This window comes from Antennarius striatus, chromosome 2 (assembly GCF_040054535.1).
Source record: "Antennarius striatus isolate MH-2024 chromosome 2, ASM4005453v1, whole genome shotgun sequence".
Lineage (NCBI taxonomy): Eukaryota > Metazoa > Chordata > Actinopteri > Lophiiformes > Antennariidae > Antennarius > Antennarius striatus.
The window spans coordinates 20163556-20178052 of record NC_090777.1 but is presented as its reverse complement, the minus strand read 5'-3'; the positions used below and the strand labels follow the sequence as shown (position 1 = coordinate 20178052).

Sequence of the window (14497 nt, the reverse complement as noted above, 5' to 3'; positions counted from 1 at the left end):
CCAACATGTTGTAATTGGGTGTGCACACGAATCACTAAGCAAAATTTTTAACAAGTATAACCTAACATTTTAACAAATGCATTTATCTGCCTTCTGAACCGAGAAGGTTATATTTAAAACTGTGAAATTTAAATGTTATGATAAAAAAAAAAAGTATTTTGAAAAACAAAAAAGAAAAATTAGAAGTATCTCTTAAAAGTTAAATTTGAACTGGATTGTCAATCAAATGCTTTCATTTTAAGAACGCAATGAATGTTTAATACATTACAGATTTCTTGCATCTTAATGGTTTTCACCGTAAATTGTATAAATTCCACCTTTGAGAAAACAATGAAAACTGAGCTCTAACAGACTGGAACAGCTAATGGAACACCATTAACTTGACTCCACAAATCTCACTTGTGACTGCAATAAATTCAATGAAGAAGAAATTTTGCCCATGATATACTTTATGTGTTGCAGATTGCTTTTTAACACGTTTAAAACACAACACGCACAAACACAAAAAGAATATCAACAATAATTCATGTAAAACTAGATTAATGAAATAAAACAAGGGCATTTTTTCCAGAAAAATTCCACTATTACGCTGTGAAGACAACATGACAAACTCAACATGACAATTACGTTATACAAATATAAAAAAAACAAACAAAAAAACTATTTCAGATATTTTCCAAATACACCAATGTATCATGTACAAGTTGTGTTAAGAAAGACTTTAAAACTTTGAACTATAAAAGAACTTAAATTACAACATATATTTACATGTCAAGTTATATTCTTCACCTTCTGAATGTTTTTCATACATTTAAATTTCTGCCATTTTATCACTAGTACATTTTATGGCGAGAAAACAAATCTCAAGCTGTCCATGAACGCTGCCAACAGAGGGAACAAATTACGGCAATCAGGACCCTTGACTCTTAGAACCCTTATATTTTTTCTGTCCTTCCAATGTAACTATATAAATTACAAATATTACAAATATTTACAATGTCAACTAAAACGTCTTACAAAGCAATGGATAAATTTTTGTTCAAGCAAGTAATGGTTGTAAATTTAAGTTAGGCGCATGAAGATGAAGTGGTAAAATCATCCTCTTAAAAAAGGATAGACGTGTCAATTATGTTGTGAAATAAACAGAATAAATTGAGTTGTATTTTGTTACTCTTGGGATTATTTAAGTGCTTTATATTTTATGTGTATAACTAGGGTGTATAAAAAACATTACACAAATAAGATTTTCCTCAAGAGGAAACAAATGTGACTTACTAGTATTAGCAAAATTATTTTGACGAGAATACCTCACAATAATGTGTTATAGGAAACAAAAAAGACAACTTAAACAAATTACTATATTGCTTGGTCTAGATAGTTAAATCAAAATCTGCTTGTCGTACTGATTGCTTGTCATAATATTCCATTGCCAGTGTTAAATAATATGTAATCATTAAGAAGTATTTACTACATGAAGTGTACATGTAGCACATTGTGGGAAATTGTTTGTTGAAGTTAAGTTCATCTGAAAATAACTTTATCCAGAAATGTATGAACAAAATGCCAAAACAGGCTCATAACTGTGGAGTTGAGTAAATGGTATAGTAAAAAATATTGCCAAGTTCAATAACTGGTGAAAATGTTTAACAAATTTATATAGCTTATAAAATATAGATCATTATCTCCATTTTTGTAAGACCTTCTCCCACAAAAAAACATTTTCCTCTTTCCTCGTTGAAGTCTTCGACCACACTTTCAACATCTCTCACAAGAGAAGTTTGCCATTGCGGTGAATTTTCAGAATTTTTCCAAGTCTCTGTTTTGCAGTTGCAAGTCCTTTCTTTGGTCGTCTCCCTAAATGAAGTTAAAGGGGAAAACATAAGAAAATATGCTTTCAATAATGTGGAAGAAGTCATCAATGCTTTTTGGCTTACCTTGACCAACTCCTGTTGAGCCTTGGTTCGCTAAACCAGCAGGAGATGCCCCAGAGTGAGAGCCGCTGTTCTGCGGAGACAGTGAAGGTCGTCTTGAAGTGAGGAACACACCAGGCGCCATTGCTCCACTGCCACGAGGGCCTCCGGGGCCAAAAGGTCCTGGTCCTGCTGTGTATTCATGGTCCAACAAACTAGCAGAGAAGTAATCCACCCTCCTTTCTGGGCTGAAATCTGCTGCAGACTCTGAAGCAAGTGGTGGTGAGGGAGGAGTTGGCTCAGTTTCAACAGGAGGTGGAGTGACAACAGGAGCTGCAGGGCGCTGCTTTTTGGTGTACTTCCTTTTAGCAGGCTTTTGCTGCTCCTGAAAATAGACAAGATTATATTTTAACTACAGTGCATTTACTCAAGGGAATTAAATTGGCACATATTTAAACCAAATATCCATTGTTTCCAAACTTACTTGTTGCGCCAGCTTGGCTGCAGCTGCAGCAAGACCAGTTTCTACAGATGCAACTCTAGCGCCTTCTCTAGCTGGCCGGTCTTGTTTAGGAAGGGTTGGCATCACCCTGGCTATAAATGACATATCAAGGTCATCAGAACCTTAACAAGAACAAAAAACTCTACCCCTCCCCCCATGGGTCAATTTCATTCAGGAAAGAAATTTGGAAAGAAGTGATGCAAGTTCTCCCAGTTACATTGCAATATGATTGGTTATACTTAATTTTGATTTTAAAGATTAAAAAATAATTAAATGCTAATACAGCAATCCCTCGCTTACTCGTGCTTCAAAATGGACGGCTTCACTACATCACAGAGTTTTGGTAGGTTGTCACGTGATGCCGTATGTGCATGCTATTGGCTGACAGCATCTGTGCGTGTGCTGCGTTCCGAGACTCACGGAACACAGTACACTTCCGTGTATTAAAGAAACACTTTTTTCTCATACGAAAGTGCTTTAAACAGTCTATAAGAGTGTGCGAAAAGGTAACATATATGTGGAGGTTTAATATCAGTATGGAGAGGGTTTAAATTAGCGTAAATAATAAAATAAACAGTACATCGCTATATCGCGGAATTTTGTTTTTTCATGGGTGGTCCTAGAACGCATTAACCGCGAGTAACAAGGGATTACTGTTTATCAAAAAGGCAAATGAGAGATTTGTACATTCAAATAAATGAAAATCAAAACAGAAGTCTGTTAGCAGCTAACCTCATTCCACTACAGTACTTGGTTATGTAGAAAGTTTAGAAAAAGAACCTTAAACTATGTGTGTTATGCTACAGAAAAAAACAAGCTGAACAGACAACAGTGATGGATGAATAACCTCATTTTATGCTTGACTTGAGATAAAAGGCAAACATGATCTAGTTAGCATCTACTGTATGTATATGTCAGGTACCTTTTGGGCTCCAAGGTGTGTCGTCCCAGTTTTTCTTCCGTTTCATCTTAGCCTTGTTAGCATGGTCCTCTTCATCAGACTCCAAAGATGGGTAAACTTAAACAAACAATATTAAACGTCATTCAACAGTGGTTTAATGAAACAAGTTACTTTTGTGCTATGTTCAGCATCAATTTTCAAAAACAACTGCAGGTGTTTTGAGTGTAAAGCTCACCATAGTCTGAATCTTTAAAACACGTTCCCAGAGTCTCTTGCTCATCTGGACTTTCTTCATCACTAAGGTGACGTGCTGGCCGTTTAATTGGTCGTTTTCCAGGTCGCTCAATGACAGGCTTTTTGTCAGAACTTCCAGTCTTTTGGATCCCTGCAGTCACCCATACAGCCCTGCCACCTTTTTCCTTGACCTTTCCCAACCCTTCTGTCAAGCCTCCAGAAATAGAAAGAGGAGATGAAGATGAGGAGGATGACGAGGAAGAAGGGGGGTTGGCCATGGAAAGCATACCCTGAATGGCGTCACGAGTACTGGGAGAGGCTGGGGCTTCCTCACTGAGAAGAACAGAGTTGAACAATAATGTTTTACCTCAAAAATAACCACAGATAGTTTAGAGTCATAGCCACAGTAAATATAGAAATTATAGTAAGTTTCAAAGGTTGTAAGATTCAATAAAATCAGTCACAACTGAAGAAGGAGATTTAACCTTAGTGCTGCAGAGTCCAAGCCTGCTACTTGTTTGCTGGCCTTCAATAAGTCCAGAATTCCCCCAGCTCCACCCTTCACTCCATGGGCGGCTAGCGCCTCTTCATCGGTCGTGTAGTCCTCCTGAAGCCACATGGACAAGAATATTTTTTTTTACAATAAAACTAGCTTTTAATGCTTGCTGCACATTCATTACTGTGATAATTCTGATAATTCTGTATGTCAGCGCTACAGGTCATATTTAAACAAACAGGTTTCAGACAGATAAAAATTCTTTTAGGCTTCTATATTTATAGTATATATTTAAATGGGAAAGCACTCATAACAACACAGACAGGACCGATGTCAGGAAAAAATATGAACATCTCTGAATGCTTGTGTCTATTGTGCAACAAACAAAAGTAAATTGTGATATGCTGTCAATTATCTCAATTGAACTGAAAACAGTATTACTTAAAAGCTTTGTTAATGAACTGTCAAATGGAATGTCGATTTGAATAGCAACTACCATGTTGCAGCTTCTCACCGACTTTGTTTGTAGTCTGAGAAGCTGCGATTTAAAACTTGTGACTTCCAACTGCTTGCACACTGTTGGGCTCCAAAGTCCACTGACTAAATGCACAGTAATGCTTAGACCAGAGATTCTCACATAGTAGGGCACACTCTACAAAGATGATGCAATGAGGTGTCTGGGTGAATCTGCATGGCAAAATTAGTTAGCTTTTTCACTGACATGAACAGAAAAATGTACAGTACTTGTACATCTGCTACAGTAGGTGGCAGTGGCGCTTGCCATACACTGGAATTTTGAGAACTTGCACAGGGAGTATTTACTCCAGAGGTATAGGGTATTTTTCACTGAGCATGCGCGGGAACACGCACACATGCTAAAGGACGTGCATGGCGGAAGGTGGGGGGCGGCTAATGTTTTCTTCTTTCTAAGGGGGGCTTAACAGAAAACGTTCAAAGAGAACTCCAAAAACATGCACTTCAGGTGACTTGGTCAGTTACCAATTGTCCGTAGGTGTGGATGTGTGCCTGAAATGTCTTTCGTGTGGCTCCGCGGTGCACTGGCGTTGCATCAAGTGTGTCCCGCCTCTCGCCAATATTTCAGCTGGGATAGGCTCCAGCACCCACCTCGCCCCACAAAACCGGACGAAGCGGATAAGATGAATGAATACAAAAATGATTTATAGCTTTCTATTATTTTCTGGTATAGATTCCTAATGATGACTTCAATTTCTTAAATTAAGCCTGGTGTGTTTACAATAAGAAGCACTCCAGCAAAATCTAAAACAATAATGGTTTTTATGAGCGGCACAATGGCGCAGTGGGTGGCACTGTCGCCTCACAGCGAGAAGGTTCGATGTTCGAGTCCTGTTCTGTGAGGAGTTTGTATGTTCTTCCCGTGTCTGTGTGGGTTCTCTCCAGGTTCTTCAGCTTCCTTCCACCTCCAAAAACATACACTTTTCAGTGAATTGGTCGGTCTCAAATCATCTCAGGATGTGAGTGTGTGCGTGCGTATTTGTTTGTCTTTCATGTGGCTCCTTGATGCGCCATCGTTGCGCCTGGAGCGTACCCGCGTTTGGCCCGCAAGTCTGCTGGGATAGGCTCCAGCAACCCCATGACCCACAAAAGCAGAAAGTGATTAAGAAAATAAATGGTCTTTATGTTCTCTTATCTTCTGATGTCTGTAAGGGTGAAATAGACCAAGTTTTCATGTTTGGGACCGACTTACATCATTGACTAGAGAGATTTAAGATGGCATTCAGATTTGCCTGCAGAAAATCTCACCATGACCCACCTCAATGTCAAAGTCTACTTCTCCAGGCTCCCTGATGCGATTGGGATCAGAGCAGGGTTTGGCTCTGGGTAATTTCCTGGGAAGACCTGATGGCACATTTTAGCACAGGTAGAGCACAACAAGTTTGGCTTTGAAACTAAGACTGTAGGTGGTCAAACAACAAATGGAGATCTGCAAAGTTAAACTGCATGGTATCGTTATAGCTAAGCTATAAGTGTTTTGTATGCATTTGGTTATAGTTATTTTGGTTGATTGTAAGTTATTTGATTTGATTCTTTTACATTCTTAAATCAAAGAATATATCTAATGTTCCAGCAGAACATGAAAAAGCATCTTGTGCTGTGATAGGGACCTGAAGAGCCCCATCATTTCACTTAGCCCCGATGAAGTAACTACCAAATGAGTGTCTAACTGCAGTATTTGAACGTACCTGTATATAAGCTGCAGATGTCCAGGTATTGTACCATCAGATATTTACACAGAAAGATTGTACACAAAGATATTAAAAACTTTAATTGCCACTTTTTGCCAAAGAGTACCTGGAAAACAGCAGTAAAACAACGCTGCCATCTTCAACGTCTCGCCATCAATTCACTGATGCCAAACTTCCGTACAGCAGCACTATTTGCTGCTTCAACAACTAGATTTATTGTCTTTAACTCAAAAGCTGCATTATATGGCTTTCTTCGCAAAATGTGATCAAAACACAATCAAACTAAGGTGGTGTTTTCTTCAGCGCATTATCTCTTCAAACCTGTCTGTCTCGCGCTTGCCATGAGAGCGCCCCTTGGAGTCCTTTCTTAAAGATGTAGGGTTCAAGGCATATGGAAAAAAGTGGTGTCCAGAATTTACGGTGCATTAATACCCTCATTGAGCACGTATATCCTTCTCTTTCATTAGAAAAAAACTATCCAAGCTTTTCATCTTTGGTAGACTTCGCTGGCAGGTTTACAGGAATTAAATTGATGCATGCCCATAACTGAGCTACAACACATGAAATACCATAGTTTAAAGTTGAACTCTTACCACTTAGTTTCTTTTTCTTGCTGGAGCCTACAGGTTTGCGTCGTGGGGGAGGGGTTTCATCAATGTGCAGCTCATCCTCTGACTCCAAGTCAGACAAACTAGATCCCTCCAAGGCAAGATGTTTGTAGTTTCCGGTACTTCCTGCACCATTACTGCTCCCATCCTTCTTACTAAAGGCAGAAGATAACCAAGTAAAACAAAAACCCATGAAAGCACCATACAATCACTATTATACAATATAAAAAGCACAGCACGGCCTACCCTTGGATTTTTCCATTGGACAGCACCAGTTTTAGTTTGCTTTTATTTAGCTTCCCTTCAAACTCTTCTAAAGGTAACTCCAACTGAAAAATAGATTACAAATAAAAGCATCTTTGAGGCTGAAATAGTTACCGGTACACACATACAATTGAAATGTCCATTCTCACTATGAGGGTGAATATTATCTCAAAAATAATACCTTGCTCTTATTTCTGGATTTACCAGGTTGAAATTTTTTGAGTGTATGTTTGGTGTGAATCTCAATCAGGTCCAGTTCTCCTGCTTCTGCTTTAAGAAGTCCCTTCTGACTCTTTTTCTTGCTCCCTGGGAGCCCAAGGCCCCCACTTGCCTCCTTAGGCTTGGGTCCTTTCTTTTTTCCAGGGGGGCGTCCTGAATTCTGAGAGGTGGTCAGTGAAGCTTTAGTGAGTGGCGAACCAGGGAACTGAGGCCCAGTACGTCCTATATTTTGCTGGAAGATGTCCTATTAAAGAAATCAAGTTCATCTTAGTTGATAAACCCTAAAAATACAAATTATTTTTCCTGCATACAAAAGTACACCTTTAAATTATGCATAAAACATCTTTCTTCAATTTTGCTACTTACCTCAACCAGACGAATCTCCTTGGCCAGGTCCTTCACTAGCGTTTGAGTGTTGATAGTTTCCGGAATTTCCACTTCATGCTCTGCTAGAGCCTGAGTATAAGCAGATAATAAGAATCATCTAATAATATTTTTCAGTTACAATTACATCTAAAATACTGCATATCTAATTCAGTATTTTCTTGTGTTGTCAATTTCAAAGGTACAATTTCACATTTTTATTTCAAATTTTTATTTTAATTTTCTTGGCAGCAAGTTTAAGTTTGTCAACTATAAAAATTAAGTGCAGTGTTTCCCCTATTGTTGCACAAGCCAGCAGAACCCTTTTTATTGGCTAACCTTATTGCAATCCAAACATCCAATGTCAGACCAGGAATCTTTAACATAAGTAGAAGCACTTTTCATTAATTCAGTTTGTTTGTTAAGACGAGGTCCGGATTTATTTTTATTTTCACTGTAGAACTGACTCAGGAGAGGCAGTAACATTTTCATATCCAGAATAAACAATCACTTTAATTCATCGACATTGTTAAATCCAACAACAAAATCGGGTGCTTTACATATAAATGTCAGCTTTAGTTTTTCCTCTGGAACATTAAAATGACAAGACGACCGCACATATGTTAGTTCAGATTTGACAAAGGAAGTGAAACAAGACATGAGATAGAAAATAGAGGTGACAGAGATGATTCACGTACTTTGGCAATCACCGTGGAACCTGTCTGCTCAATACTTATGCCACATAGCATTTTATGTAAAAAAAAAAAAAAAAATTCCTGTTGCGCCTAAATTCCAGTTTTGAAATTGCATTGTCTGTGAATTTTACTATTGTTTAAAAAATAAATAAGCCAATTCATGAAATAAGAAGAGCAGAAGCTAAAATGAATCAATGATTTTGCCCACCTCTTTACGGGTCCAACTACGAAAAGCATTGTTCAGGGCCTTAGCTCCATGAACCAGGTAAGTGGCAGGGTGCCGACGGTTCTCTCTTAAACCTGTGAGAGAAAAAAAAAAAGTAAAGCTCAAGAATATCACAGGGAAAAACAATGAACACAAGTCTCACAAATAAAACTTCAATCACACGGGAACTCTCGTCCCCAATTGTGACAAGTTTACATCCAAAATTAATATAAACAAGCAAATGAGACATAGATTTCTCAAGCACTGAGTGACAGATGATAGAGTGATAATTCATTCATCTTCTCAAGTGAAAAATCCAAGCTTGAGCAATATTCTGTTTGCTTTGGTTGCTTTCAGCTTCTTGCTGATAGGTTGTCGTAACCCTGGAAGTGGGTGTTATTACAAAAAAAAAAGAAGCAACCACTTATCAGAAACAAATGACAATACATAGACAGTCCGCATGGAGGATGGAACACCTGTAGCTCGTATCCAACCAGGAAATCCTGCCTCTAGTCTAAGCCAGCAACTCATTGGACAGGGACAGCTGCATATACAGTGCCTTATCCAAAAGCTGTTGAGTCGATCCACTGGACGTTAAGAAAGTTCTTGATGACGTTTAGTCTCTCATTCAAGAGACTTCTTCAGTTCTTAAGAAGTCTCTTGGATGAGCGATGAAACGTCTTCCAAGAACTTTCTTAGAACAGAAGAAGTCTCTTGGATGAGAGACGAAACGTCTTCAAGAACTTTCTTAACGTCCATTGGATCGACTCAACAGCTTTTGGATAACCATGACCTGGATGACTGAGAACCTACAGACATACAGTGCCTTGCGAAAGTATTTGCACCCTCAAAGAACTTTTTGGCATTTTGCCACATTTCCGGCTTTAAACTTAAAGATAACAAACTGAAAATATTTTTCAAGTATCAACAACATGTGAGACACAATCATGAAGTGGAACCAAATTTATTTAACATTTTATACTGTGTTTTCAAATAAAGAACTGAAAAGTAGGATGTGCAAAAGTATTTGCCCCTTGTTCTCTCAGCTCAGCTAACCGACTCAAGAAGTTCCCTCATGACTTCTGAATGATCCAGTGTTGACCTAAATGACTAACAATGACAAACAGAGTGCATCTGTGTGTCATTTGGTCTCACATTTGCACATCCTACTTTTCAGTTTATTTCTAAACACAATATAAAATGTTGAATAAATTTGGTTCCACTTCACAATTGTGTCTCACATGTTGTTGGTTCTTGAAAAATATTTTCAGTTTGTTATCTTTTAAGTTTGAAGCCTGAAATGTGTCAAATGTCAACAAGTTTTTGGGGGGCCAATACTTTCACAAGGCACTGTACCACTGTAGGTGGTCAGCATCCAGAAATCTGGAAAATGCTATATCCCCCAACCCGATGGCATTTGGAGGCCTTCTATAACAAATACAAGCTAACTATATTGATCATATCAGACATGCTTGAGCCACACTGGAGCGTAGAAAGAACTAGATCTTTTTCCTGGTGTGGAAAATCCCTGGGATCTCTCAAACGACGTCTTCAAAGTAAAAAATTAATTCCGTTAAATTGCACCACAGTAGGTGAACGTGGCCAATTGACAAATTGCTGAGGCTCTGAGCAACAGAGGAAAAAGAATGTCCCGTATGTATGTATGTACGCAGTTTAACATGTAACACAAATTTAAAAAATGAACCCTTGCGAGACCCTATGAGCCCTCTTACCTCTGAAGGTATCAAGCAGGTGCTTTCCAACATACCAGCAAACAGTTTCAAAATTCGGAAATCTGAACAGGTCTGCTGTGCTTAATCTCTTCTCTATTTCATATGCCCTAAAACACAAAAAGCCAAATATTATTAGTTTCTACTTACCTTTGTGGAAACCTGATTGCTTATGGCTGTTTTGACTAAATAAGATGAACTACATGAAATTAAAGTCATTAAGGTACTTAAAATTACTTAAGCAGCGATCTGCAACTAAATTCAATTTTAATCCCTATTTTGGTAGGAAAATAGTTCTGCTAAAACTAACCGCAGCTGCATGTCAATGTTGAGACTATGCAAGAAGTTTCCTCCAAAGGCGAGACAGTCCACTGGAGTTAGCACAGAGTGAATCCACCCTGGAAAGCAAAGATAGTGTAAATAAATACAAATGATTCAGACTTAATAGACAATCACAACATGTCTGATAAAAAGATGTGAGAACAAACCAAACAGAAAGATTACCTGTTGGTATGAATAAGGTGTTTCCTTGTTTGACAGAACACTTGTAACACATATCAACTTGGTCTCCAAAAAACATCTCATTCTGGTTAGATGAGGAACTCCATCGCTCAAAAAGAGCCAGGTTGGCTGGAGTGGGTGATATTAGATAGAAGATTTTCTCACCCTGAAAAGACACAGAGTCAAGATCATGAACTAAAATAAATTTGCATCTAAGAGTAACATGTTCTGCAATCCATGTAGTTGTTTGTGTAGTTGTTTCAGTGAAATTAAAAGACTCTTCTAACCCTCAGGACATGATACCATACTGATGTGCCTCCAAAGTCAATGTGGAAATCTGTGTAGCTATCCTTCACTCCCATCAGACAGTACTTCTGCACATTTGGGCGCTCAAATACAGATTCTTCAGGCCACAGGTTTTCAACCCATGACAGTTTCCTCACAATCTTTGGAGTCTCCACCAAGTTTGACAACCTTAAACAAGGTCAACACATAGCTTTAATATTCAATATCACATAACAAAATTTCAGTTCCAAAATCTCAGTAATTAAATCATTTGATTAGTGAATTTCATAGAAATATAACACTAAACAGATTCTGTTTGTATACCTGGTTTCAGAGAACTCCAAACTAATGACATTAAGCACTCTGTCTCTGTTTGGACTGTTATAGTACTCAACGAAATCTCCCAACCGCATCTTCATGTCAGATTGGCGAGACACATCAATCACATCAATCTCTTTGTCTGCACCTGCAAATATGACAAAATGAGAACACTGCAGATGACTTAGTTACCATGTCAAATACAAATGGGAACATTTCAATTTATTTTATGAATACTCAACTTAAAAAAAACAACTCATGAAGGTCTGTCAAATTACAATGAAGAATAACGTTTCAAAATGTAACACCAGAATTGTCAGTACTTTACCTATGTGGTGCTCTACATCACTGACACTAAATGATGATGGTGGAAGAGTCATGCCAAGGCCATCCCGCCTCAACACCATGACAGGAACACTAAATGAATGTTCTTCCAGGAATTCGACTGTCAGCTGGGCCCCAGAAGGCTTAAGCAAGACTTCATCCGCACTGTAAAGTAGAAAGACAAACAGATAAACAGACAGAAAGTTGATTATTATCACGTAGTCTAAACAGAGTGCTTCATGTTGCTGTGAACAACTGACAGAATAAGAGCAATTACAGTGTTGGGCTGAATCTTAGTTGTGTTTATGGATAACATAACAGATTTGTAATACGTTCTGTGAATTTTTAATGCAAATCAGGGTCTTCTTAAAACTTTTGAAAATACAAATCTCTGTATTTACAGGATGCTGACACTTACTTTGGGAAGGTACGGCTCCGTAGTTCTCTAACAAACTGTGGGCTACCTGTCTTAACAGGCCGGCTGGGATCTCTTGCTCCAGCATTACCACTGTCTACCTGCTTACTGCCTCCACGGCGCTTACGCACTGAAAAAAAGCAGACAAAAAATAGAATAAGGGATCAAATAACTTAAAGAAGGTATATCTACAAAACAGTAACTTACTGACGGACGGCCCATGGGTGACCTGACAGTTGGGACAGTGGTACAGGTCTATCTCAGCTGCTTTGTCCTCCTCTACTCCAACACAGCTACACACACAATATTCACAGATCAAACAGTCAGATATATCAATATAAGAAAAACAATTGTGAGTACACCCACAGCAATTATGGATGTCAGTGGTGGTTCGCAGTCATCCAGGTTGAAGTTACAACCATGCAATTAAATTATAACATAAATATTTAATCACACAGCATTCTATTTGAATATCCATAAATGCAAGTCTCAAATTTGAAAATGACCTACCTTCCGTGAAACCAGTCTTGACAAATGTCACATTCAATCATGAAGCGTGTCACATCATATGGTAGTCGACACAAGCAGTACACTGGCACTGATGCCATATTGTGTGTTTAGGATCTCAGAATTAAAATTGGATGCGGTATCACAAACTAAATACTTTAACAATGTAGTCCGGGTAATATTAATTTTTAACAAAACACCTAATTCTATCACTTCACAACAAGATTCCTGTTCCTGAGAGAAATGTCCATGTGGATTCCTGTTGAAACACAAAAAAAACAAGGAAAAAATTAAATATCGTATGAAGATGGCCTACTTGCTTTACAAAATCATTAGTTCATTAGTATATGACTGAACGTAAATACAGCAACTTGGGACGTAAGCTAAGTCCACCTGGGTAACGATAGCAGCAATTTTGGTAGCATAGCATCAATCCAACAAAGTAATGTTTTCAAACTGCTTTTTGATGCTCAAAATAAAATTTGAGGACCACATTTTTCTTTTCCATTACATGGATTGAATTAAAAATACCTACTTCTGCTAACAAGTAACAATTTTATTAAAAAGATTGGTCGAAACATTAGCTCGCTGTTTGTAAACAAGCTCAGCCCCGAGAACGTTGTAATGCTATAACGCTAACATGTTTAGCAAGCTAACTAGCTACGTTAGCCACCGATGTAGCTAAGCTTATTATTTGAGAAGATTTTAACTTTATCTTACACAACGAAACAGTTTGTTCAACCCCTTTAGCATTTATAAAATAGGAAATGATAAATGCGTCAAAAACAATTGAATGATTTCAGCTAAATTAAGAAACGTCGTTTGCTAGCCAAATTGTTATTTGACGTTAGCAATTTTCCGACATCTAGCTGCGACCGTTGTAAAGCCACTATAAAGCCGCTGTAATCCCCACGAAAAGTCGGGGCTAGCTCCGGCCTTATTATGCAACGTAAATTATTAGCCGTTTGCGTTACCAATTTTTCGTTTAATAAGTCCGTGGTGCCCAAATACAGATGCCACGTCCAGAATGTCTTGGAGCAATAAACTAAAACCCGAAGCGACCTTAACGAGAACAATAACTAAAGTACGGTGCATTGAACTACATCAGCGCCATTTCAAACGCATTAGAGATCGCTCTTCGTCGCTATCTGCTGTTGAAGGAACAATAAAGTTGTAGACAGTCAAATTTGGAGTTGCGTTCAAGAAAAAAAGTGTTGTACAACGTTTCCGCTGGAACAAAGTTTGCAATTAACAGACCCCATAACACCTGGGGCGTTAAAACAAAAAAACTAAAAATACAGATAAATGACGAAATAATCAAAGAGCACGGAAAATCAAATGAGAATTCAGAAATTATGATAATTAGGTAATAGTAAAAAAAAAATGTCCTGGTATAATTTACCAATGGAGGATCGAATGATGTTATTTTACATAATATAATAAATATTCTTACAGCCGGCTTCAAAATAATAATAATAATAATAATAATAATAATAATAATAATAATAATAATAATAATAATAATAATAATAAATTAAAACTGTCACATTATTTAAAAATTTAAATTATTAAATTACTACTACTACTACTACTACTACTACTACTACTACTACTAATAATAATAATAATAATAATATAATAATAATAACAATTATAATAATAATAATAATAATAATAATAATAATAATAATAATAAGAAGAAGAAGAAGAAGAAGAAGAAGAAGAAGAAGAAGAAGAAGAAGAAGATTTTTTTTTTTTGATTTTTGCAAAAACACTTTAATCTCATTCAAACATT

General features: G+C 37.5%; 1 protein-coding gene across 2 annotated transcripts; it reads right to left on the bottom strand.

Annotated features, from left to right (window-relative positions):
* Positions 1 to 410: 410 nt before the first annotated feature.
* On the bottom strand, positions 411 to 13841 carry phf8 (PHD finger protein 8). 2 transcript variants are annotated; one of them, XM_068338201.1, is made up of 23 exons: positions 13677 to 13841; positions 12706 to 12961; positions 12403 to 12488; positions 12199 to 12325; positions 11785 to 11945; positions 11463 to 11604; positions 11141 to 11327; positions 10857 to 11019; positions 10663 to 10750; positions 10356 to 10462; positions 8626 to 8717; positions 7726 to 7815; positions 7322 to 7603; positions 7123 to 7205; positions 6862 to 7031; positions 5836 to 5921; positions 4033 to 4154; positions 3837 to 3880; positions 3549 to 3761; positions 3335 to 3430; positions 2395 to 2504; positions 1935 to 2295; positions 411 to 1854 (listed from the first exon to the last, which is right to left on the bottom strand). In XM_068338201.1, the coding sequence occupies exons 2-23, from the start codon at positions 12801 to 12803 to the stop codon at positions 1766 to 1768; spliced, it is 2997 nt and encodes a 998-aa protein (XP_068194302.1). In that variant the 5' UTR covers positions 12804 to 12961; positions 13677 to 13841; the 3' UTR covers positions 411 to 1765. The 2 variants fall into 2 exon arrangements, with proteins under 2 accessions (XP_068194302.1, XP_068194294.1); XM_068338193.1 differs by having other exon boundaries at positions 412 to 1854; positions 3549 to 3880.
* Between the last annotated feature and the right edge of the window lie 656 nt (positions 13842 to 14497).

Bases quoted from the DNA above. Each gene is read 5' to 3' on its own strand.
- phf8 (XM_068338193.1), bottom strand. From the start codon at position 12,803: ATGGCATCAGTGCCAGTGTACTGCTTGTGTCGACTACCATATGATGTG. The intron at 12,326-12,402 runs GTAAGTTACTGT...GCTTTTTTTCAG, and splicing joins CACCCATGGGCCGTCCGTCA to TGCGTAAGCGCCGTGGAGGC. The intron at 11,605-11,784 runs GTAAAGTACTGA...TCATATTTGCAG, and splicing joins TGATGTAGAGCACCACATAG to GTGCAGACAAAGAGATTGAT.